The 26,821-nt window shown below is 41.0% G+C and overlaps 1 protein-coding gene across 5 annotated transcripts in view; it reads right to left on the bottom strand.

Annotated features, from left to right (window-relative positions):
* Window positions 1-20,389: 20,389 nt before the first annotated feature.
* Window positions 20,390-26,821, bottom strand: part of virma (vir like m6A methyltransferase associated) — a 103,915-nt gene continuing 97,483 nt past the window's right edge. For 3 of the 5 annotated variants that reach the window (XM_069921845.1, XM_069921847.1, XM_069921846.1), the window contains exons 24-26: window positions 22,075-22,137; window positions 21,503-21,637; window positions 20,390-20,774 (exon numbers count right to left, since the gene is read on the bottom strand). In XM_069921845.1, the coding sequence (XP_069777946.1) occupies window positions 20,638-20,774; window positions 21,503-21,637; window positions 22,075-22,137 (335 nt within the window). In that variant the 3' untranslated portion in view covers window positions 20,390-20,637. The remainder of the gene's footprint in view (window positions 20,775-21,502; window positions 21,638-22,074; window positions 22,138-26,821) is intronic. The other 2 variants (XM_069921848.1, XM_069921849.1) reach the window with 1 other exon arrangement.

The raw sequence follows: 26,821 nt of genomic DNA, 5'->3' as shown, positions 1-26,821 counted from the left end.
TCTGGTTGTAAACTCTACTCCGAATCCCTATCTATCTGTGGTACCCTATCTTTCCCATGTTTATCACAAAGCTATCCTCTGGCTTAAAAATGTTCAAGGACTATGCTTCTACTGTCTTAGAGGTAAAAATTGTTTAATTTGTCTTAAATGATTGATCCCCATTTTTAAACAGTGACCCCCCCCCCCCCTCACATTAGATTCTCTCAAGAGGAAACATCATATAACCTTATAACAATTACAGCACGGAAACAGGCCATTTTGGCCCTTCTAGTCCGCACCAAGTACTCTCTAGTCCCACCTACCTGCACCTTGCCCATAACCCTCCATTCCCCTCCCATCCATATAGCTATCCAATATTTCCTTAAATGACAAAATTGACCTTGCTGCCACTACTTCTCCCGGAAGCTCATTCCATACAGCCACCACTCTCTGAGTGAAGAAGTTCCCCTTCATGTTACTTCTAAACTTTTGCCCTTTAACTCTTAACTCATGACCTCTTGTTTCAATCTCTCCTACTCTCAATGGAAAAAGCCTACCCACATCAACTCTATCTATCCCTCTCATAATCTTAAATACCTCTATCAAATCCCCTCTCAACCTTCTATGTTCCAAGGAATAAAGACCTAATATGCTCAATCTTTCTTTGTAATCTAGATTCTGAAACCCAGGTAACATTTTCATAAATCTTCTCTGCACTCTCTCTACCTTGTTGATATCCTTCCTATAATTTGGGGACCAGAACTGCACACAGTATTCTAAATTTGGACTCACCAATGCCTTGAACAGCCTCAACATCACTTCCCAACTCCTGTATTCCATACATTGATTTATAAAGACCAGCGTACCAAAAGCCACCTTTACCACCCTATCCACATGAGATTCTACCTTCAGGGAATGATGCACCATTATTCCTAGATCTTTCTGCTCCACTGCATTCCTCAGTGACCTCCCATTTACTGCGTATGTCCTGTTTTGATTATTCCTTCCAAAATGAAGCACCTCACACTTCTCAGGATTAAACTCCATCTGCCATCTTTCAGCCCACACTTCTAAGTAGTCCAAATCCCTCTGCAATCTTTGAAAACCTTCTTCATTACCCACAATTCTTCCTATTGTAGAATCATCTGCATATTTACTAATCCAATTTACCACCCCATCATCCAGATGACAAACAGCAAAGGACCCAATACAGAACCCTGAGGCACACCGCTTGTCACCAGCCTCCAGCCTGGCAAACAGTTATCCACTACAACTCTCTGGCATCTCCCTTACAGCCACTGTTGAATCCATTTGACTATGACAAAATTAATACCTAATGACTGAACCTTCCATGCGGAACCTTATCGAATGCCTTACTGAAGTCCATATAGACAACATCCGCTGCTCTACCCTCATCAGCATTCCTCGTCACCTCTTCAAAAAATTCAATGAGATTGGTCAAACATGACCTTCCACACACAAACCTGTGTTGAGTATTCATGATCAGATCCTGTCTCTCCAGATACTTATATATACACTATCTCGAAGAACACTTTCCATTAATTTACCGACCACAGATGTCAACCTTATAGGCCGATAATTGCTAGGCTTGCTCCTCAAACCCTTTTTAAACAAATGAACCACATGTACAATACTCTAATCCTACAGCACTTTACCCATCTTGTAACATTTGAAAAACCTTTGTCAGAGCCTCTGCTATTTCCTCACTAACTTCTCTCAAGGTGCTCGGGAAAATCCATCTTAATATGCTTCAAAAGCTCCAGTCCTTCCTCTTAATCACTATAGTCTCCATTATTACCCTCTTTGTTCCTTTACCCTGCACAATTCAATATCCTTCTCCTTAGTGAATACCGAAGAAAAGAACTTATTCAAAATCTCCCCCATCTCGTTTGGCTCCAGACATAGTTGTCAGCTCTGATTCTCTAAATGACCAATTTTATCCCTCACTATTAACATATTTATAGAAACCTTTTGGATTTATTTTCACCCTGTTTGCTAAAGCCACGATGTACCTTCTTTTAGCTTTTCTAATTTCTTTCTTAAGATTCTTTTTACATTAATTATTTTTTCTATTTGGATTATTTGGGTTTAAAATATTGAATACTTCTGCCTTGGTGTGGTGAAATGTCTCAATTCATGATATTTATCTATATCATTATAGTTTACATCTCCTTTCTTTTTCTTTTTAAGGGGTAGTTTGGGGGATGTTTTAGTTAAGGGGTTTATAAAGGGGGGAGGGTTTTTTTTCTTAGTAAGGGGGTTAGAGGGGTTTTTGTTATATGCCATGTATACTTATTAATATTTTATAACCTGTATTAAGTTTATTAATTTTATGTATCATGGTTTAAATTTTAAATAAAATATTCAAAAAAGAGATTATTTTTATAATTCAGTGTATTCTCCACACATCCCCTTTATATTTATTGTCAGTCTCCCTCTTTTTTCAAATCGTTTCCAATATCCCTTGAAAACCATGGCTCTCTCAAACTTTTGACCCTGCCTTTTAACTTAACAAGAACATAAAGATTTTGTACCCTCAAAATCTCACCTTTAAAAGACCTCCAGTTCTCGACCGCATCCTGCCCAGAAAACAAATCGTCCCAATCCACTCCTCGTAAATCCTTTCTTATCTCCTCAAATCTAGCTTTTCCCCACTCAAAAACCTCAACCCAAGGCCCTGACCTATCTCTTTCCATAATTACATTGAAGCTAATGGCACTATGATCACTGGACCCAAAGTGCGCCCCCACACATACCTCTGTCATCTGACCCATCTTATTCCCCAACAGCAGATCTAACACTGCCCCTTCTCTAGTCGGTACTTCTATGTATTGCTGTTAAAAAAAATATCCTGCACACATTTTACAAACTCCAATCCATCCAGCCCTTTCACAGAATGGGTTTCCCAATCTACATTTGGAAAATTTAAATCTCCCACAATCACAATCCTGTGCTTATTACAAATACCTGCTTTTTCCCTACAAATTTGCTCCTCTAGTTTTCATTCCCCATTAGGTGGTCTATAATACACCCCTATAAGTGTAACTACCCCTTTCCCATTCCTCAATTCCACCCAAATAGCCTTCCTGATGAGCCCTCTAATATATTCTGCCGAACCACCACTGTAATATTTTCTATGACAAGCAATGCAACATCGCCCCCTCTTGCCCCTCTGATTCTATCGCATGTAAAGCAACGGAATCCAGGAATATTTAGCTGCCAATCACATCCCTCCTGCAACCATGTTTCACTAATCGCTACCACATCATACTGCCAAGTTTCAATATCATCAGCTCATCCACCTTCCTTACAATGCTCCTTCTTCTTTGGCTTGGCTTCGCGGACGAAGATTTATGGAGGGGGTAAAAGTCCACGTCAGCTGCAGGCTCGTTTGTGGCTGACAAGTCCGATGCGGGACAGGCAGACATGGTTGCAGCGGCTGCAGGGGAAAATTGGTTGGTTGGGGTTGGGTGTTGGGTTTTTCCTCCTTTGCCTTTTGTCACTGAGGTGGGCTCTGCGGTCTTCTTCAAAGGAGGTTGCTGCCTGCCAAACTGTGAGGCGCCAAGATGCACGGTTTGAGGCGATATCAGCCCACTGGCGGTGGTCAATGTGGCAGGCACCAAGAGATTTCTTTAGGCAGTCCTTGTACCTTTTCTTTGGTGCACCTCTGTCACGGTGGCCAGTGGAGAGCTCGCCATATAACACGATCTTGGGAAGGCGATGGTCCTCCATTCTGGAGACGTGACCCACCCAGCGCAGCTGGATCTTCAGCAGCGTGGACTCGATGCTGTCGACCTCTGCCATCTCGAGTACTTCGACGTTAGGGATGAAAGCGCTCCAATGGATGTTGAGGATGGAGCGGAGACAACGCTGGTGGAAGCGTTCTAGGAGCCGTAGGTGATGCCGGTAGAGGACCCATGATTCGGAGCCGAACAGGAGTGTGGGTATGACAACGGCTCTGTATACGCTTATCTTTGTGAGGTTTTTCAGTTGGTTGTTTCTCCAGACTCTTTTGTGTAGTCTTCCAAAGGCGCTATTTGCCTTGGCGAGTCTGTTGTCTATCTCATTGTCGATCCTTGCATCCGATGAAATGGTGCAGCCGAGATAGGTAAACTGCTTGACCGTTTTGAGTTTTGTGTGCCCGATGGAGATGTGGGGGGGCTGGTAGTCATGGTGGGGAGCTGGCTGATCGAGGACCTCAGTTTTCTTCAGGCTGACTTCCAGGCCAAACACTTTGGCAGTTTCCGCAAAGCAGGACGTCAAGCGCTGAAGAGCTGGCTCTGAATAGGCAACTAAAGCGGCATCGTCTGCAAAGAGTAGTTCACTGACAAGTTTCTCTTGTGTCTTGGTGTGAGCTTGCAGGCGCCTCAGATTGAAGAGACTGCCATCCGTGCGGTACCGGATGTAAACAGCATCTTCATTGTTGGGGTCTTTCATGGCTTGGTTCAGCATCATGCTGAAGAAGATTGAAAAGAGGGTTGGTGCGAGAACACAGCCTTGCTTCATGCCATTGTTAATGGAGAAGGGTTCAGAGAGCTCATTGCTGTATCTGACCCGACCTTGTTGGTTTTCGTGCAGTTGGATAATCATGTTGAGGAACTTTGGGGGACATCCGATGCGCTCTAGTATTTGCCAAAGCCCTTTCCTGCTCACGGTGTTGAAGGCTTTGGTGAGGTCAACAAAGGTGATGTAGAGTCCTTTGTTTTGTTCTCTGCACTTTTCTTGGAGCTGTCTGAGGGCAAAGACCATGTCAGTAGTTCCTCTGTTTGCGCGAAAGCCGCACTGTGATTCTGGGAGAATATTCTCGGCGACACTAGGTATTATTCTATTTAGTAGAATCCTAGCGAAGATTTTGCCTGCAATGGAGAGCAGCGTGATTCCCCTGTAGTTTGAGCAGTCTGATTTCTCGCCTTTGTTTTTGTACAGGGTGATGATGGTGGCATCACGAAGGTCCTGAGGCAGTTTTCCTTGGTCCCAACAAAGCTTGAAAAACTCATGCAGTTTGGCATGCAGAGTTTTGCCGCCAGCCTTCCAGACTTCTGGGGGGATTCCATCCATACCTGCTGCTTTGCCACTTTTCAGTTGTTCGATTGCCTTATATGTCTCATCCTGGGTGAGGACCTCATCCAGCTCTAGCCTTAGGGGCTGTTGAGGGAGCTGAAGCAGGGCGGAATCTTGGACTGAGCGGTTGGCACTGAAAAGAGATTGGAAGTGTTCTGACCATCGGTTGAGGATGGAGATCTTGTCGCTGAGGAGGACTTTGCCGTCTGAGCTGCGCAGCGGGCTTTGGACTTGGGGTGAGGGGCCGTACACAGCCTTTAGAGCCTCGTAGAAACCCCTGAAGTCGCCAATGTCCCCGCTGAGCTGGGTTCGTTTGGCGAGGCTAGTCCACCACTCATTTTGGATCTCCCGGAGTTTGTGCTGAAGATGGCTGCATGCACGACCTTCCTTACAATGCTCCTAGCATTAAAGTATATGCATTTCAGAGATTTCCCACTTCTTACTCGGTTTGCCTCTGTCTTTACAAACAACTCTATTATGTTATTTTTCTATCATCTCCCCTCCATCTTCGTACAGAGGATTTCCCTTCTCCCTCACCTGCCTTTCCACCCTCAATACACTGTCTACAAGCTTTCTCTGTTTGCAATCTCACCTTCTCCTTGCTGTTTTTCTTCATTTGGTTCCCTCCCCCCCCATCCATTCTAGTTTAAAGTCTCCTGAGTAGCCTTAACAAATGTCCCTGGTCCCCTAGGATTCAAGTGCAACCTGTCCTTTCTGTACAGGTCACATCTACCCCAAAAATGGTCCAAGTGATGCAGAAACTTGAATCCTTGCCCCTTGCTCAACCCCTTCAGCCATGGATTTATCCTCCACCTCATTCTATTCCTGCTCTCACTGTCATGTGGCACAGGCAGTAATCCTGAAATTACTCCCTTCGCAGTCCTTCTTTTCAACTCCCTATACTCACTTTTCAGGACCTCTTCTCTCTTTCTACCCAATGGCTCATCTTCCTCCCATTTTAGGATATCTTGGACACGAGGAGCAACATCCCGGACCCTGGCACCAGGGAGGCAAACCACCATCTGGTTCTCCTTTCTGTGTCCACAGAATCCCCTATCTGTCCTCCTAACTATTGAGTCCCCTATGACTACTACCCTCTTCTTCCTTACAGCCACTATTGCTGTCCCCAGCTAGGCTGTCCTCCCCAACAGTACTCAAAGAAGAGTACTTATTATTAGGGTTACAGCCACAGGGGTCCTCTATAGCACCTTACTCTTCCCCCTTCTCTCTCCTATCTGTGACCCACTTATCCTTCTCAAGACACCTCAGGATCATTTATGCTGCATTCAAGTTCCCTTCCATTTCTAAAGTACAGTAGATAGATGCCTAACCTACTCATTCCAAATACTAGATGGAAAGAGTTCAGGGAAGGATTACTAAACTCTTAACATTCTTCCTTTAATAAGGAGACCCAAATTGTTTACAGTTTTTTTAAACATCTATAATTGAAATATACCCATATATATCCTTCTACATTTATATTCACTTCCCTCAGCAATAAAACAATACAAGCCTTGCCTGGGTTATAATTATCCAATTTATGGACACCCATAATGTTACTAAATTCAAAAATCTGACAAATACACATTCATATGTTCCTATTCCTTCCTCTATCTCTCTTAGTAATTGTCCTGTGTATTTTGATTCCATTCACTACAATACTGTGAAGGTATTCTTGTGGATTTCCTACACTGACAAAATTATCTGATGGACATCTATAAAAACAGAACCATTGGTTACCCAGGAATGGCCTGTAATATCCTATTGGCTTCTCTCATCTCTTGCAGTTTCACATTAGCATTTTGGAAATCATGCACCAAGACACCTCTCCAATTATATAACTTTCTTTTTTATTTCCTGCCTAAATTCACAATTTCACATTTTCATATTACATTCCAATACTTTCAAGGGGAAACATTAATTCAATTTTTTTTTAAATTTAGACATGTAACATGGTAACAGGCCATTTGACCCATGAGTCCGTACTGCCCAATTTATACCCCATTAACCTACATCCCTTTTGAAGGGTGAGAGGAAACTGGAGCCCCTGGGGAAAATACATACAGTACAGGGAGAACGTACAAATTCTTTACATACAGCACAGGATTCAAACCCCAGACCCGATTGCTGGCGCTGTAAATAAAAAAAATGCATTATGCTAACCGCAATGCCAACTGTGCTGCCCAAGTTCACATATGGTTTTTCTTTCCACTCACATTCTACCTTAAGTAATCCCTAAGCCATGTGATTAGTAAGGTATTACTTAAGGTGGTATGAACCCTCTTTTCAATCTTCTTCAGCATGATGCTGAAACAAGCCATGAAAGACCTCAACAATGAAGACGTTGTTTACATCCGGTACCGCACAGATGGCAGTCTCTTCAATCTGAGGCGCCTGTAAGCTCACACCAAGACACAAGAGCAACTTGTCCGTGAACTACTCTTTGCAGACGATGCCGCTTTAGTTGCCCATTCAGAGCCAGCTCTTCAGCGCTTGATGTCCTGTTTTGAGGAAACTGCCAAAATGTTTGGCCTGGAAGTCAGCCTGAAGAAAACTGAGGTCCTCCATCAGCCAGCTCCCCACCATGACTACCAGCCCCCCCACATCTCCATCGGGCACACAAAACTCAAAACGGTCAACCAGTTTACCTATCTCGGCTGCACCATTTCATCGGATGCAAGGATCGACAACGAGATAGACAACAGACTCGCCAAGGCAAATAGCGCCTTTGCAAGACTACACAAAAGAGTCTGGAAAAACAACCAACTGAAAAACCTCACAAAGATTAGCGTATACAGAGCCGTTGTCATACCCACACTCCTGTTCAGCTCCGAATCATGGGTCCCCTACCGGCATCACCTACGGCTCCTAGAACGCTTCCACCAGCGTTGTCTCCGCTCCATCCTCAACATTCATTGGAGCAACTTCATCCCTAACATCGAAGTACTCGAGATGGCAGAGGCCAACAGCATCGAATCCACGCTGCTGAAGATCCAACTGCGCTGGGTAGGTCACGTCTCCAGAATGGAAGATCATTGCCTTCCCAAGATCGTGTTATATGGCAAGCTCTCCACTGGGCATCGTGACAGAGGTGCACCAAAGAAGAGGTACAAGGACTGCCTAAAGAAATCTCTTGGTGCCTGCCACATTGACCACCGCCAGTGGGCTGATATCGCCTCAAACCGTGCATCTTGGCGCCTCACAGTTTGGCGGGCAGCAACCTCCTTTGAAGAAGACCGCAGAGCCCACCTCACTGACAAAAGAGGAAAAACCCAACACCCAACCCCAACCAACCAATTTTCCCTTGCAACCGCTGCAACCGTGTCTGCCTGTCCCACATCTGACTTGTCAGCCACAAATGAGCCTGCAGCTGATGTGGACATTACCCCTCCATAAATCCTCGTTCACGAAGCCAAGCCAAAGAATGTGATTGGGAAGAAAAAGCTTGGTCACTATTTTAATCATACCTATGGTAATTGATTCGTTATGTGGACGGTTTCATAACTCTAAAGGAAATGAGCCAATGACAATTTTTCTCAAGCAAAATATTTCAATAACAATTGGGTCTGGAGCAGTGATTCTCAACTTCTTTTTCCCCCATTTACATAGCACTTGAAGTAATCCCTTACTAATCACAGAGCACCTATGGCATTAGGGTTACTTAAGGTGGTATGTGAGTGGAAAGAAAAAGGTTGAAAACCATTGGTTTAAGCTATTGACATTTGGTATTTTTATCTCATAATAATGCCAAAATTGACCAGGTTATAGTTTGGTGATGGGGGTATATTGATTGGATCTCAAGTCAACTTGTCTTTGGCAGCCTAGAATCACCCAATAATTAAAACAAAAAACAATATTTTTCTGGGCCTTCCATTTTTGATTGAATAGCTCCCAGTTAAGGAATGATTTTTGTTCAGTCAACTACTGCACACTTACTCAACATGAGAAAAATAGAAGCCTGTAGTTATGTTTATCACCATTTTCACTGGTTGGCTAATCCAGCAGTATAATTCCTACTTTTGTTTGGAAGGGAATAGATGGCTTTGTTATGGTTTTATATCTAACAAAATGTTATTTCTATTGGAAAAACAAAGTATACTGTCTGAAATTTAAGTGAGTTCTGCCCTCTTTTAAAACAAAATACAGGACATTTTTTTAAATTATTAGTGAAAAAATGTTATAGAGAAAAACTGGTGTTTAGAGAACAAAAGATTAGGTACTGGTAGTTAAAAGACTTAAATTGATTACCTGGAACTGAGATTTGAAATTCCTATAAAAAGACTTGGAGAATATAACACAATTTTATTGGAGCTAGCTTTTTAAAAATAGTACGTCTAATGTCAGTAACTAAGAAAGTACTGGATTCATAGTAAAACCTATCAGGTTCATTATGTTTTTCTTTAGCAAACGAAATCTGACTTCTCACCCGTTTCACCATAGTTTCCAACCTTGCAGTAGAATTGACTCTTAGCTGCCTGTGAAATGGGTTTAACAATCCATTTGTTAGGTCTAAACATTAAGAAAAACAATAAAGTCATGAAAAGCCCATCACACAATGTACACACAGCACATTTGATCTTGGAAGACCAGCCTGCAGGCCAGATTAACAATACCATGACAACAATTCATCCCTTTCAGTCAAAAATCAGACTTCTCCAACACCATTCCTGAGCATGTGTGACTTGCTGGTTAATTTTAATTTAATTTAGCACAGTAACAGGCCCTTCCAGCCCACAAGCCCACGCCGTACCAAATACACCCATGTGTCCAATGAACCTACTAACCCCTGTTCATCTTTGGAATGTCGGAGGAAATCCACGCAGCAGGGGGAGAGCGCTGGATTCAAACCAGAGTTGCTGGTGATGTAATAACATTGTGCTAACCACAACACTAACGGAGCCACTCCATGGGGCAATTAAAATCAATCAGGAAGGAGACACCTGCAGAAAAGAAGGATCAAGAGTAACAGGCTTTCTTCCCACAAGAACATAAGAAATAGGAGCAGGAGTCGGCTATCCGGCCCATCGAGCCTGCTCCGTCATTCAATGAGATCATGGCTGATCTGATCATTGACTCAACTCCACCTACCTGCTTTTGCCCCATATCCCTTTTTTTGAAAAGTAAAAATCTATCTAACTGAACCTTGACTGTGTATAATGAAGTAGCCTCAACTACTTACCTGGGCAGAGAATTCCACAGATTCAATACTCTCTGGGAAAAAGTTTTTTTTCCCCTCATTTCCATCTTAAATCTACTCCCCTGAATCTTGAGACTGTGTCCCCTAGTTCTGGTCTCATTTACCAGTGAAAACAATTTTCCTGCCTCTATCTTATCTATCCCTTTCATAATTTTACATGTTTCTATAAGATTGTGGTGATACGACCACCAGCCTACTGCATGGGGCGATCTCTGTACCTGCAGGAAGACCACCTAAGATCAATCAGCTGACCTGAATACAAACCTGAGCAAGTCTCATGGGGAGCCACCAAAGCATGAACTGGTGTTCAAACCTTTACTGGAATAAAGTCTGTTGTACAGTCTTTTGAGTGTGTGCTTGCTTACTGCTACCTCAGCGCACCATAAAGATCACCTTACATTCTTCTGAATTCGAGTGAGTATAATCCCAGATGATTTAGTCTCTCCTCGTGGGTCAAGCCCCTCATTTCCGGGATCAACCTGGTGACATTAATGACACCAAATAGGTTCTCAGTGGCAGATGCCCTGGACAAAATGGCCTGGGTATCCTCCATGTCTTGTCCTGGCTCCTTGAGATTTCATGGCTTCATTCAATCATGGAAATTTACTGATTAACACTCATGTTCCCTCCCCTGCTGATAAATCAGCATTGCTTGGAAGTTTGTGAACGCAGTAAACTCTGTAAGGATCTCAGTAGGATTAATCAATCTTGCCAAGTCCTGAAGGAAATAACTGCTAAATTAAGCCAGCAGGAGGTGTTGAGAAGTAAAACAAAAGGAAAACTTAACCTCATCCTCTCTGTCAACATGACCAATTCCTGACCAGTTGGTAGAAGTAAATTCTGGAAATTAATGCAATAATCAGTCTTAACTCTAAATGGGACACCTTCCTAACAGCTGAATAAGATCAAAACAGGGCATTGCTAAATTTCTGTGAATGATAGACCAACAACATTTACTGCAATATAGCCCATCATACCTTTCATTTTAAACTTATTATTTGGTTAAAGGAACTAATTATTGGCAATGTGACAGTGGATAAGTATTCCAGAAACAACAGAAAGCAGACATTAGAAAACAGTGTGCATACAGCATTTAAATCACTTCAGGGACTGCAAAAGTGTGCTGCGAACAAGAGGAGGAACAATGCCTCATATGCAAGGCTGCTGTTCATCATCTTCAGCTCAGCGTTTAATTCGATCATTCCCCACGGTCTGATTGAAAAGTTGTCCTCATTGGGACTCAACATCCCTCTCTGTAACTGGATTCTGGACTTCCTAACTGAAAAACCACATTCTGTCTGGATAAGTAGCAGAACGTCGAGCACTCTCACTCTGAACACTGGTGCACATTAGTTGGTCTCATCAGCAACAATGATGAGGTGGAAAATCTCATGGTATGAGAGTAACAACCTGAGTCTCAATGTTATCAGGACGCAGGAAATAACTGTGGAATTAAGAAGTACCAGGAATGACTACCCTATATGTATGGTTAGCATTAGTGGTTAGCGCAACGCCTTCACAGCTCAAGTGATCAGGACTGGACCAGGGTTCAAATCCTGTGCTGTCTGTAAGGAGTTTGTACGTGTCTGCGTGGGTTTCCTCCCACCATTCAAAATGTACCAGGAGTGAAGGTTAATGGGGCGTAAATTGGGTAGCACGGGCTCATGGGCCAAAGTGGCCTGTTACCATGCTGTATGTCTAAATTTAAATTAAAAAAAAATTATACATCAATAACTCTGTGGTGTAGATAATGGAGAGCACCAAGTTCCTTGGAGTTCACTTAACTTGTGACCTTTCATGGATACTCAATATCTCTTCACTCATCCGGAAGGCACAACAGCAACTGCACTTCCTGAGAAGACTAAAGTGAGCAACGCCACCAGCCACCATCTTGTCAACCTTCTACAGGAGCTCTATTAAGAGCATCCTGGTCGGCTGCATCACAATATGGTATGGTTGCAGCAGAAAAATGGATCAGAGGTCAATCCACAGGACAATAAGAGTGACAGTAAGTCTTCCTCCCTCACGTCAACTTGATCGACCAGGATCACTGTCTGTAGAGAGCACGCAAAATCATTGAGGACTCCTTCCATTCTGTACATAGGATCTCACAGCTGCTCTTGTCAGAGAGGAGATATAGGAATATCAGAGCTAGCACCACCAGGTGAGAAACAGCTTCTTTCCACAGGCAGTGAGAATGTTGAACGACCAATGGAAAGCTCACACTAACTCTCTGAGTCTCTCATCTTTACAAAACTCTATTTATTTATTTGTATATATTAATACTAGTCCTGCATATATATTGTCTCTGTATGTGTGTTATGTCTGGTTGTATGCCTGCATTTTTTGCACCGAGCGTAGGAAAATGCTGTTTAGTCAAGTTGCACTTGTACAATGTTGAAAATAAACGACTTGAAAAGCAACAGGAGAGGTAGGTGCTCATTTAAATGTCTCCATTGGCCAATTAGCTGTCACCAATAAAAAAAAGAGAAGCTCAAGCAGAGTGAACAGTGTGTGAGCAGCCAAGAATAGGGGTGGAGATTGACCAGAGGTTCTCAACCTTTTTCTTTCCACTCACATACCACTAAGCAATCCCTATGCCATCAGTGCTCTGTGATTAGTGAGGGATTGCTTAAGGTGGTATGTGAGTGGGGAGGGAAGGTTGAGAATCACTGCACTAGACCCAATTGTTACTGAAATATTTTGCTTGAGAAAAATTGTCATTGGCCCATTTCCTTTGGAGTTATGAAACCATGCACATAACAAGTCAATTAGGTACGATTAAAACAGTGGTTTTCAAACCTTTATCTTTCCACTTGTATATGACCTTAAGCAGGCCCTTACTAATCACAGACCACCAATTTCATAGGGAATACTTACAGTGAGATATGAGTGAAAAGAAAAAAGTTGAGAAACACTGGTTTAGAGGCTTTGACAAGAGAGGTGAGCAGAGGTCGAGGTCGTACAACAGGTAAGGTCAGGTAAGATCTTTGCATAGTAACAAAGTGTAGGCCGTGGAGATGCCAACTCAGGCAGTGGAATACTCCAATTGCAGGGCGTGGGAAATCTGGGACAACACGAGTATCCCCGACTACACCTGTAAGAGGTACATCCAGCTGTAGCTCCTTACAGACCGTGTTAGGGAACTGGAGCTGGAAGAACTTCGGATCATTTGAAAGGTAGGGGGGGGTGGTGATAAGGTAGAAGCTAATAGGTAGACCCAAAAGGCAAAAAAAAGATAATTGGGTGACTGTACGGAGAGGGAAGGGCAATAGGCAGCCAGTGCAGAGAACCACTGTGGCTATTCCCCTCGGTTGGGGGTGGGGGGGGAAAAGACAAACTACCAGGGATGTCATAGTGGTCATGTCTCTGCTACAGAGTTGGCCCTTTGGCTAAGAAGGGAAGGAGAGCTATAGTGATTGAGGATTCAATAGTTAACTGAACACATAAGAGCTTCTGTGAAAAAGATCGAGACTCCTGGATGGTATGTTACTTCCCAGGTGCCAGGGTCAGGAACGTCTCTGATTGAACCAACAGCATTCTCAAACAGGAGGGTGAGTTGCCAGCTGAAATGGTAATGACATAGATAGGAATAGGGGTGAGGTCCTGAAGAGGGAATATAGGGAGTTAGGAAGGAAGCTGAAAAGCAGGACCTCAAGGATGATAATCTTAGGATTGCTACCTATGTTATGTGCCAGTGAGGGTAGGAACAGAAAGGCTGAAGAGTTGGAGCAGAGGGTAGGGGTTCAAATTTGTGGATTATTGAGATCTCTTCTGGGGAAGATCTGACCATAGCAAAAAGGATGTCTGCACTTTAACTTGAGGGAGACCAATACCCAGGTTTACTTGAGCTGTTGGGCACAGTTTAACTAGTTTGGCAGGGGGATGGGAACCAGAATGTGTGGGCAAAGAATACAGCAGAAGGTGAAGAGAATGGTGTAATGTATTGTGGGTTTGATAGAAAGACAAGCAGTGGGTAGTCAGTTGGAGGGTTTGAAATGTGCCTATTTCAATGCAAGGAATATAAGGGGAAAAAAAGATGAACTTCGAGCATGCATCAGTGCATGGAATTGCAATGTAAAGGCCGTTACAGGGATTTGGTTGACGCAAGGACAGGATTGGGTGATACAGGTACTATGGTTTGGATATTTTAAAAGGGATAGGATAGGAAATAAAAGAGAGGGAGGAGCAGCATTACTGGCCAGGGATAGTATCACAGGTGCAAAAAGGGAAGACGCTGTAGAGGAGTGTCTACTGAGTCAGTGCAGGTGGAAGTCAGAAACAGGAAGGGAGCAATGACTGTATTTGGAGTAATCAATTGGCCAAAATAGACCTTGGGACACTGAGGAACAGGTAAGTAGGCAGATTTTGGAATGGTGCAGAAATAACAGGGTTGTTATGGGAGACTTCAACTTCCCAAATATTGACTGCAAGAGGGATAGACGAGCAGAATTTGTCCTGGCACAGTATGCGGACCAGTCGACTAGAGGAGAGGCCATGCAAGTCTAGTAATGAACCTGGTTAGGTAACAGTCCTCACGGTGAGGGAGCATTTTAGTTATAGTAACCACAACTTGAGTTTTAGCATAGCTATGGAGAAGGATAAAAGCAGACAAAATGGTGGTGTTTAATTGGGGAAGGGTTAATTATGATGGGATGAGGCAGGAACTAGGGAAAGTAAATGGGAACAGATGTTCATGGGAGAAAGCACAAAAATAATGTGGAGGATGTTTAGGAACCACTTGCACAGGGATCTGGATAGATTTGTCCCAATGAGACAGGGAAAAGGGAACTCTGATTGACAAAACTGGTGAAGCAGCTAGTTAGGAGGAAGAACGAATCATATATTCAATTTAGGAAGCAAAAAACAGGAAGGGCTCATGAGAATTATATCATAGCCAAGAAGGAACTTAAGGACTTAGAAGAACTAGAAGAGGGCATGAGAAGGCCTTGGCAAGTAGGATTAAGGAAAAACCCTGGCCTATGGCATTCTATACATACATGAGGAACAGAAGGATAATGAGAGTGAAGGTAGCGCCACTTAAGGTTAAAGGAGGCAACATTTACTTGGAGGTGGAGGAGGTTGGGGAGATCTGAAATGAATACTTGCTTCAGTGTTCACCAGTGTAAAGGTCCTTGGTCAAGGCGAGGTCAGAACAGAACAAGCTTATGTGCTGGACTTTCTCAAAAACATTAGGATTGACAAGTCCCAGGGACTGGATGAGATATACCCCAGGTTGCTAAGGGAAGGGAAAAGATTGCTGGGATGTTGACAATGATCTTTGTGTTTTCCTTGACCACAGGGTTGGTACCAAAGATTGGAGAATAGCAAATGTGTTCCCCTTATTTAAAAAAAGGTAATAGGTAGAATCGTGGGAATTATAAACCAGTGAGTCTTACATCAGTGAGGGGACAAACTATTGGAGAGGATTCTTAAGAAAAGGATTTGTGAGCATTTAGAGGAGTGCAATCTTCTCAGGGAGAGTCAGCACAGCTTTGTGAAGGGAAGTTCTGTCTCATGAGCCTAAATGAGTTTTTTGAGGATGTAGCAAAATAAATTGATGAAGATAGGGTGGTAGATGTGATGGAAATGGATTTTACTAAGGCATTTGACAAGACCCCCCCATGGGAGACTCATTCAGAAAGTTATGAGACATGATATCCATGGAATCTTAGCAGTGTGGATTCAGAACTGGTTTGCCTGGACAACGGACAGAACATATTCTGTCTGGAGGTTAATGACTAGTGGAGTTGCGAAGGGATCTGTTCTAGGACCCTGCTGTTTTGTGATTTTTGTAAATGACCTGGACAAAGATGTGGAGGGATTGCTCAGTAAGTTTGAGGATGATATGAAAGTTGGAGGTGTTATGGATAGTGTTGAAGGTTGTTGTAGGTTACAGAAGGATAGAGACAGGACGCAGAGTTGGGTGGAAATGTAACAGATGGAATTCAATCTGGGTAAGTATGAGGTGATGAATTTTGAAAGGTTAAATGAAAGCAGAGTACTTTGGTAATGGTAGGATACTTAACAGTGTGAAAGCACAGAGGAACCTTGAGGTCCAACTCTCTATCTCTCTCAAGACTCCATGCAGGTTGATAGGATAGATAAGAAGGCCTATGGTATTCTGGGCTTCATTAGTCAGGGGATTGAGTTCAGGAGTCATGCGGTAATGTTGCAGCTCTAAAAATCTCTGGTGAGGCCATACTTACAATATTGGGTTCAATTCTAGTCACCTCATTCCAGGAAAGATGTAGAAACTATGCAGAGGAGATTTACTGGGAGGTTGCCTGGATTGGAAAATATATAAGGAAAGATTAGCAGAGCTAGGGCTTTTTTCTTGGAGCAAAGGATGAGAGGTGAATATATTGAAGTCTACAAGATTCTGAGAGGCATAGATAAGATACACAGCCAGTTCCTTTACCCAGGACAGGAGTAGCAAACACCAGAGGACATCTCTACAAAGCGAAGGGAGGAAAGTTAAGGGAAGACAACAGGGACAGGAGTATTTCCCCCCCCTCCTCCCCCCCCACAGTGAATGCCTGGAATGCATTGCTAGGGGTGGTGGAGGAGTTTGGAACAACAGAGGCATTTAAGAAACTCTGGGACAGGCACATGGACGAAAGAAAACTAGAGGGTTATGAAGTCAGGATAGTTTTGTTTATTTTGGTAGTTGCAAACCCAGTATAAGTCAGCACAACATTGTGGGCTGAAGGGCCTATACTGTAATGTTCTATCTATAATGAATAGCTGAAGCAGGATAATCTATAATCAAATTTCACAAGCAATGATCAACATTCTGCAATTCGCAGTTAGAGGCGGCACGATTAACATTGTTACAGAGCCAGCAATTGGGACTGGAGTTTGAATCCCACACTCTATGTGTGGATGTACCTCAGGGGTTCCATTTCCCTACAATTCAGAACCGTTCCGGGGTGGGGGGGGGGGGGGGGGGGCGGGGGATAGGTCAATTGGGTGGCATAGGCTCATGGGCTCATTAGGGTTAAATATTTAGACAATTTTATTAAAGGGATACAATGTGATCATCCACATCCTCAAAGATTCAGTTTGCTAGAAGTACAGGGTGGCAGTTCCTGAGATCTCAAAACTCTCAGAACTTATTCCTCAATTAATTCAATGTGATTTCAAGGAAATGTTAAGTGAACTGGATACAAAAACAGATGGAAGGACATGTTTATGCTACAGAACTAGTTGTGCCTCTGACCAAGCTGTTCCACAGAATTCCAACAGTGGAATCTACCAACATGGAAAATTGTCTCGATACAACCTGCTCCCAAAAACCCAATTTGGACAATTTCTGTCCCATCAGGTACACAATGTCATCATCAAATGTGATGGAAAACATTGGCTACCATTCATCAGTTTACCTATGAATGTCATGGAAAACATTGGTTACCATTCATCAGTTTACCTATGAAACACAATTAAAATTTCCCAAATTAAAAAAGTTGGGACAATGTCATGAAACGATTAATTGTTCAATTTCAATATGACTTCAGACATGGCCTTGTTACTTCACAATTATTATTGCTCCTCCAACATTTTCAACACTCGATAGCAGAACCCACTGTGATTGGTGATTAGATCAATGGTTCTCAACCTTTTACCCCCACTCACATACCACCTTAAGTAATCCCTTACTTACCACAGAGCACCTATGGCATCCTATGAAAAAAGGTTGAGAACCACTGATTGAAATCAATTACTATATTTGTACTTTAACTTAATATATCCTTCATATCATTTGAAGAGGTTCCTGATTTCTTCTTGGCAGAATAAAGGTTATAATAATCAGAATTCAAATGAAACTAGTCCAATATATTTGTTCTTGTTTAAAAATAAGGTAGTTATAACATCCACTCATTGACCTTTTCATCATGCCTGCAAATCAGAGGGCATCAAATCCAGACATAAAATCTTTGCTTTTAAGAAGGAAAATGGGATTGCAGCAAAATTTATGGATTTCCTTTTAGTTACAGCAACCCATCTTGAATTAAGTTTATGGGTACAGTGAATGTATAGCTTACAGAGAAAAACATATCAATTAATGGATATAATTCAGCAGTAAATAAGATGAAAATACATAGAGTCATTGGGCATGTAAATGTGACCTTCAGTCCAACTTGCCTTTGCCAAAAAACATCCCACCCACACTAGTCCCACCTACCTGCATTTGGCTTGTATTCCTTTAAACCCATCCTATCCAAATACAATATCTGTCCATTTTTTCTTAAATATTGCAATAGTACCTGCCTCAACCACTTCCTCTGGCAGTCCATTCCATACACCCACTGTAAAAAAAAAAGTTACCCCTCAGGTTCCCATGAAATCTCAACTTAAATCTATGCTCTCTGGTCAACTGTGTTCACCTGATCTATTCCTCCCAAGATGCAATTACCTCTCATCCTCCTGAGCTCCAAGGAATAAAGACCTAGTCTGCCCAACCTCCCCCTACAGAAGCCCCCAAGTCCTGGCAATATCTTCATAAATCTCTGCAACCTCTCCAGCTTGACAAGAGCACCATGACCAAAACTGAACACAATGCTCTAAATGGGGCCTCACCAACATATTAGACTGCATCAAGACCTCTCAACTCTTATCTATCTGAGACACTACTTTCAAGGTACTATGTGCATGTATTCTTTGATATCTCTGCTCCACAATAGTCCCAGACCCTTCCATTCACTGTTTAGGTCCTACCCATGTTGGATTTCTCAAAATGCAACATCTCACATTTCTCTCTATTAGATTCTATCAAACCTCCCTCTGCCCAACAGATCAAGATCCTGCTGCAATTTTTGGCAACCATCTTCAATGTTAGTGTCATCCACAAACTTACTAATTATGTCATGGACTAGTTAGAGTGGTCCATGGCCATGTATGCTTTCATCTAAATCATTGATATAGACGACAAACAGCAGTGGGCTGTGCTAGTCACAGGCCTCTCGTCTGAAAAGCAACCTTCCACCATAACCCTCAGTTTTCTTTCATTTAGCCAGCTTTCTATCCATTTTGCAATCTTACCAGAGCAGCCAACTATATGGAACCTTATAAAATGACTTGCTGAAATCTATACATACTTCTACAGCTCTGCCTTCGTCAAACTTCTTGGTCACATCTAGGAGTTTTAACATTATTAGAGTGTGGATTTTTCAATTATAGTACAAATACCAGTAAGTTTTGGCAAAAATCAGAAGTAGCACAAGGTTAAGAAAATCCTACAGTTGGAGTTTATCAAATTGCACAAAGGGATAGGCCTGGGAAGCTCTATATCAGTGGTTTTCAAACTTTTTTTTCCACTCACATACCACTTTAAGTAATTACAATGTCACAGGTACTCTGTGATTAGTATTACTTAAGGTGATATGTGAAAAAGTTTGAAAACCACTGTTTTAATCTTATCTATGGCAATTGGCTCATTATGTGCACTGTTTCATAACTCCAAAGGAAATGGGCCAGTGACAATTTTTCTTAAGTCAAATATTTCATTAAAAATTGGGTCCAGAGCAGTAGTTCTCAACCTTCCCGCCCCCCCCCCCCCCCCCCATTCACATACCACTTTAAGTAATCACTTACTGTTCACAGAGCATCTATGGGATTGGGATTACTTAAAGTGGTATGTGAGTGGAAAGAAAAAGTTTGAAAACCACTGCTCTAGAAAATAATAGAAAATAAGGTGTAGCTCCACCTTTTTGCAGTTACCAGTAAATATTTTTATGCTCTTATTCAGTGGAATAAATGATATGACATCAAGCCTACTTGATGCAGCTTCATTTAAGTGCTGCCAATGTTTAAACTATCAATTCATCCCAATCTTTCACTACAAACAATATTATAGATTTATTATTTGTCAGCTGTTTCCTTATTGATATCTGATGGGGTGCTCCAAGTTTTAGGTTAATATCAGCTGTAGGTTAATTTATTCCTTTATTATTACTTAATTTGTAATAATTTAGTCTCAAAAAAGTGAGGTACAGGTATTTGGCAGCATTATATTTGAAACATGGAGACCTGTAAAGCAGGAAATTTCATGCATCCTGTGCAAGATAAGTTCCAATGAAATTTGTCGAACCTCCTTCATTCAATCGGCATTATCTAATCAATCATGAAACACATTTTTGATCAATTTTTATTAAAATTTCAATACTGTTATAAAAGAACATCTTCCAAATTTCTTCAACAAAAATATCCACTTCTTTAAACTAAATCTCACTGCCAGAAATGACTGGTGTCAAATATTGGTCCTTCAGTGCCACAAACTCTACTACAGAATCTCTTTCATAACTTCATCGTCTTGGGTGGGGTGGGGGGGAACATTTAATTGTTCACTGATAAAGAGAATGTGCAAAACAAGTCTCCTTTTAACGGGTAAATGATCGCACGTGTCTTCCCCTTCCACTACTTCCACCGCTAAACTTTCCTCTTGAGCCGCCTCCTCCCCAAGATGGGCCGGCACCTCGACCTCTTGATGCACGATCACGTGGGCTCTGCCGATAGCCTGACGCAACAAAAACAGAAAGATTGATCAGGTATCAACTTCAAAGCCCATATCATTAAATTAATGCAGGAAGTAGAATGCCTTTAGCTACAAAAGAAAATTGCAAGTTTTAACTTGAAATGTTCCCTTGATGTTTATAAAAATTGTGAACCATTTGAGACATGGGTTTTATTAATATATCAATTAATGGTATAAATTACACTTTTTTGTTAACTTGATTGAGGGTCGTATCCTCTTTAAACCTTACGATTGAATTGCTTTATTATTTATCAATTTCTGTCAATACTCAAAAGTAGATGAAATTCCAATTAATGAAAGTATGCATTTCATTATAAACAATATTGTTCGTTCGGATGGTATGAAGGGCTTTCAGTCACTTCAGTTACAGAACAGGTAAAATGTAGCCAAACTAAAGATCAGTTTACAGAAAGACTAAAATGCCCCAAGAATATGTTGGATTTGGCATTTAAAAATTTCCACTCAACATTTTGTGGGTATGTTATTAGCTGCAGCTGTCACTTTATCTTAATTTGGAATCAATTTGAGTAGAAAGTGCTTTAATTTGCTGATTTCAGGCACAAGCCTCTATTATGCAAGTGGCAATAACTAGAGTTTGTATGGAAACTTCCAGTTTTATTTGTTAATCTATTATATTAAAAAAATATTTTCTCAGAGTAGGGACAATGTGGGGGAGAACTGCACTGCAATATTTTCTATTGCAATTGTACCTGCAGATGGCTGCCGGGATGGGAGAGCTTTGTTAAAATTGCTTTGACCCCCTCGATTTTCACCATATAGGGCACGAGGGTTATTCTGGACACTCCAGCTTGAGCCACGTCCTCCTTCACGGCGACTGTAATTTCCTATAGTTTTTAAAAAAAGCTCTTCAAAGACCATACCAGAAATAACTAACAAACATATAATGCATTAGAAGGACAGATTATTGCTGAAAAGAGCTGCCTCAATACATAATGTGAAATATTTCATAATGAGTAACCTTCACCATGCAATAATTAAATACGGACATAGCAGAGCTTCCCAAGGAGTGGGGAAATGGCACATGTTTAAAAGGTCAAAAAGCCACAAGAAGACAAACAGCTATGCACAGAGGTGTGGGAGAATGATTATTTACAAGCCAAACCATAGCATGCTTCCCACTACTATCCTGGGTAAGTAGAGCTGCAGTGGTCATCCTTCCCCAAAAGGAGGATACCATCTTTTCTGTTGCATATCCTTGACTTTTGTTAACAGTTAAATACTGTGCAAACAGATAAAAATATGAAATGTAGTATTATAGTACCCCATTCATCCAGACTGTTTGCTGCATAAAAAGGGCTTGAAATACCACCGCACAAATGAAATTCTGTAGAAATGAAAGGGACTTTAAAAAAATTGCTTATTCATCAGAAAGCACAATTTTGATACTGTTAAAATTAAATTCACAAAGTAATCGGCAGATTAAACATTTTAGCTGCAGTGACAAACTCTTGCAGCAAGGTGGCCAGTTTTGATTCTTACATTTTATAGCCAAATGCATAAGATTTATCTGTAGCTGACTGGAGACTGGGAAATTATTTATGGGCCATAATGCAAATTCATATTACCTTTTGTTATTTTCCTGTATAGTTAGTATTGCTGGAAGATGCAATGAATGTCATTTTAACATGGGCACAAATACGTTATGCATTTTGAAAACGAGATTATGGTTGTTCACTTAATATACTTGAATGTATCTTTACAATAATCATTTAATGCAGAGCTGAAATTCAAATAATGAAAATGGGAAATCTTAAAGTGCCAGTCCCTAACCAACAATCGAAACTATCATTAAAAACGCAGCAAACAGTGTGGCGCTGCAGAGCGACATAACTGTGCTGTAGGTTGTGCAGCCATCTCTCGTCCCTTGGGTTCAATTCTGACCTCCAGTGCTATTTGTATGGCGTTTGCACAGTCTGTGTTACCACCTGGATTTCCCTTGATCTTTCAGTTTCATAGCGTCCCAAAGATAGGTTGGCGTTAGGTTACTTAGCTACTACAAATTGCTCTTAATGTAAGAGAGTGGTAGGAGAATCAGGGAGGAGGTGTTAATGGGCATATATGATGGTTGCAGGGAATAGAATTGGCATGAAGCTCTGAGGGCTACCATGAAACTGATAGAGTAAATGGCCTTTTTGACATAAGGAAATATGACATAAAATACAAGAAACTGCTGTATAGATTTGAAGTCTGACAAGTTTGCAATTTCAAATCTAACCATTTTTCTAAAAAAATGAAGTAGCTTGGGTGTATTATATCTGAAAGTTTCCAACTCTTGTTGGGATTTTGATTCTATTGGGGTCAGCACTGTAAACTCATTCAGGTGGTCTAGCATGTACAACTAGGAGCAACAAGGAGCAAAATACCTAGCTCTTGCTTTTAAAATCCTATATTAGCTCAGGCATTTGGACCTCTTCTATTGCTGATCATAATTACTTTAATGACTTGTCCAGGAATAAAACCGAGGATGGGTAGTTTTTAATGCTAATCCTGTCACTCAAAAGACAATGGCAGAATTTCAGATAGTTGAAATGTTTCAATACGATTCAAAGTTAAGTGGATTTACTTGTCTGAGCTAGCAACATCTTTAACATTAAATTATAATCTCCTGTTCGGGGATGAATTGCCCCAGCTGAGTCTTTTTCTGGACTTGGAGCCACAGTATTAACTAGTCTTTAACTGGTAATTTAAACACAGGTGTTAGCAATTCTGAAATGAAATGGAAAAATCAAACTTTCAATTAATTGATGATATTATTATGAGAAAGTAGCATGTACATGCAGCAAAGGGACAAAGATGCTGTCATAGGAATGGCATCTTCAAAAAACAAGTCAGAGACATTTTAACAAGTAGAAAAAGTACATCTGGCTGTGGATCCTGGCCTCAGTGATCTCTGGAGACGTGTGGAATCTACACAAATGATTTATGCCATCAACCTCAGGGTATGCATGTTCTTATACTAACCAATCCTCAAGATGTACAACAAAGTGTGGCATCAAGTCACATTTCCATTATGTTTAATACATAGTCTTCAAAACAATTCGATAAATATAGTTGAAGATCTATTCTCTTACTTATAAGGAAATGCCACGAAGATTCCATATCTCAGTGAAAAGCATCTCCAAAGAGAAAACAAATATTGCTTGAACATTGAACAATACAACACAGTCACAGATGTCTGTGTTGAACATGTCCCAGATCAAACTAAAAATCTGCTGCTCGCACCTGATAGATATCCCTTCATATTTGTGTGTCAATCTAGAAGCCTCTTAAATGCTACTATCGCATCTGCTTCTACCACTATTCTTGGCAGCCTGCTCCACGTATCCACCACTTTCTGTGTAAAATATGTGGCTCACCCATCTATCTTAAACTTCACCTCACCTCCCAACATGCAACATTTCTGCCATGGGGGAAAAGATTCTGACTGTCCACCTATCAATGCCTCTCTGATGACTATGTACACCTCATACCATTCAGACCCCATGCTCCAAAGAATACAACCCAAGTTTGTCCAATCTCTCGCCATAACTAATGCCCTCTAAACCAGACAACATCCTGGTAAACCTCTTCTGTATCCTTTCCCAATCACGCACATTCTTCCTGTACAGGATGACCAGAATTGCACACCATATTCCAAGTGTAACCTAAGCAAAGCATTATATTACCTGCAAAATAACCTTAATTTTATACTCAATGCCCTGTCCAATGAAGCCAATCATACCAGATGCCTTCTTTACTACCCCTCTACCTGTGGGGCCACTTTCAATGAGCTATTGACCTGGTGCCCCAGATCCCTCTGCAAATCAATCCCAACCATTACCTGCTCATACTGTATTCCCCTTCCATTTGATCTCCTAAAATGCACCACCTCATACCCATCCAGATTAAACTCCATTTGCCATTTCTCTGCCCAAATCTGTCATTGATGTCCTGTTCCATCCTTTGACAACCCTCTATACTGTCCACAATTCCATCATCATCTGCAAACTTACCATTTCACCCACTTTTTCATCCAAGTCACACACTCACACACATTTATATTTACACACACACACACACACTATATATATATATTTATGTTAAAAACAACAGGGGTCCCAACACAGATCCCAGCGGAACACCACTGAATAACAACCTTCCACAATTCTGTTTTCTCTGGGCAAGCCAATTTTGTATCCAAACTATTAACCACATGCTGAATGCTATTCCTAAATTTAAAATTTGGCATTTAATTGTAATGAACCAATCAGTTCATTTAGTGCAGTGGTGAGGCTCAGTCTTGCTGGGACTCACCACTATTCACAAGTACTATCATGTCAGTTATAGTGTTGGGGTTTTGCATCCATCATTTTCCATTAAGATTATAGATCTACAGATTGGAATCCAAATTATTTTCCCATAGTTCAATGTTTTAAATGATCTCCAAGAGTGTTTAATTCATTTTTAATTTAATATTTATATTTTAATTTTTTTTTTATCAGAGATATTTAAAACAAAATCAGTAGCAGTTTTGGCAGAAAGCATTGCTTCAGTCCCAGGTTTGACGATGTTATGGTTTTTTGAGGGCATTCTACTCTGCTTCCCTGACCTTTTTTCCATTCAGACCTCACTTCTGAGATTGAAGAGGGTCAGTTGGTGATGAATCCACTATCATGAAATGTAGCTTACCATAATTAGGCCCATGAACTTAACCTACAAGCTTGATTCCTTGCCTATAAAGAACTGATTTTTGACTGATGAAGGCTGTCAATGGTCTGGACAATCATAGAGAGGGCAAAAATCACAGCTTGGACCTTGTTACTGATTTATGTTGGCTTGTAGAAACTATTTAAGGAAAGGTCCATGGTAAAAGTAACTGTAAACTTTAGAGTTCAGTAGGAATAATCAGCAATTGACGAGGGTCATGAGGATGGCTGGCAAAATTGAATCGTATTTTGCAGAAAAAAAGGAAGCCACTTGAAAAGTCCTTTTGACCCAGCAAGCAACGTGAAAAGCATCAGGCAAGAAAATGTTAGGCTTCCAAGAATTATTGATAGTTAGTGACCGTTAAAAAAAACTACTATATAATCTTCAAGTACAGTGACCTCAGAAAATCCTCAGCCAAGGAAATTTAAAATGAACTTTTGCAAATGCTGCATAAGAGCTACCAAAGACATATAGTTTTGCAAGCCAAAGATACTATGAGAAATACCACATTTAAAATTGTTGTGCACTGATCATCAGGTTAGTTATTCTATTGAATCCAGTGTATTAACTAGATTTTACCTCAAAACAAGGATGAGAATACTTCATTTGAGTTTTGAAGTAGTGAATGCAGGAAATTAATTGAACAGGGTGGATAGAAGTTAAGATTTTTAAAAAATGCTAGTCAATTGAGAAACACTCTTCTTATTCTCCAATGTGTCAAGCCAAGATTATTCTTTTAGTGCCACCACTAAAAATAGTAACATTTGAGAACAGGATCATATGAATTGGATTTTATTTGTTACCAAGGTTGCAAAAGATTCCAGCTTTATTCTTTAAGTTTTATTTTCACTACCATTGATCAAATTTAGCTTTAACTACAATGTACTTTGGTAAATTTGTTTCAGACTTGGAATCCAATCTAACATGCATTTCAATTTTGCTTTGAACTGCCAAACTTTTAAATCAGTGCAATTAAGAAATTTCGGTTAGAACTAAAGTCACCAGTTTTCTATTTCATCTGCAACAAAATCATTCAGATGATATATAATTTTGATTTTAAATTCAAATTTTTGATAAGTCTGTCAACTACATCTTAATTTGAATATGAAGGCCAGTGGAAAGATGTTTGTACTGGAGCTACAATGTGTATTCACCGGACATCCATTAATCATTTAAATTGAGAGATTGTATTGGAAGACTGTAGTTAGTGTCAGTAACGTGTTCAGATTCCTGGGATAATTATATACCACAACACCCAAGGTGTCACACAGCCAGCTGCAGAGTTGCGTTCCCTCTACTCTGCCTCAGTCTCATGAAAATAC

This window comes from Narcine bancroftii, chromosome 2, assembly GCF_036971445.1.
Source record: "Narcine bancroftii isolate sNarBan1 chromosome 2, sNarBan1.hap1, whole genome shotgun sequence".
Lineage (NCBI taxonomy): Eukaryota > Metazoa > Chordata > Chondrichthyes > Torpediniformes > Narcinidae > Narcine > Narcine bancroftii.
The sequence above is the reverse complement of the archived record's forward strand: the minus strand, read 5'-3'. Positions and strand labels throughout refer to the sequence as shown.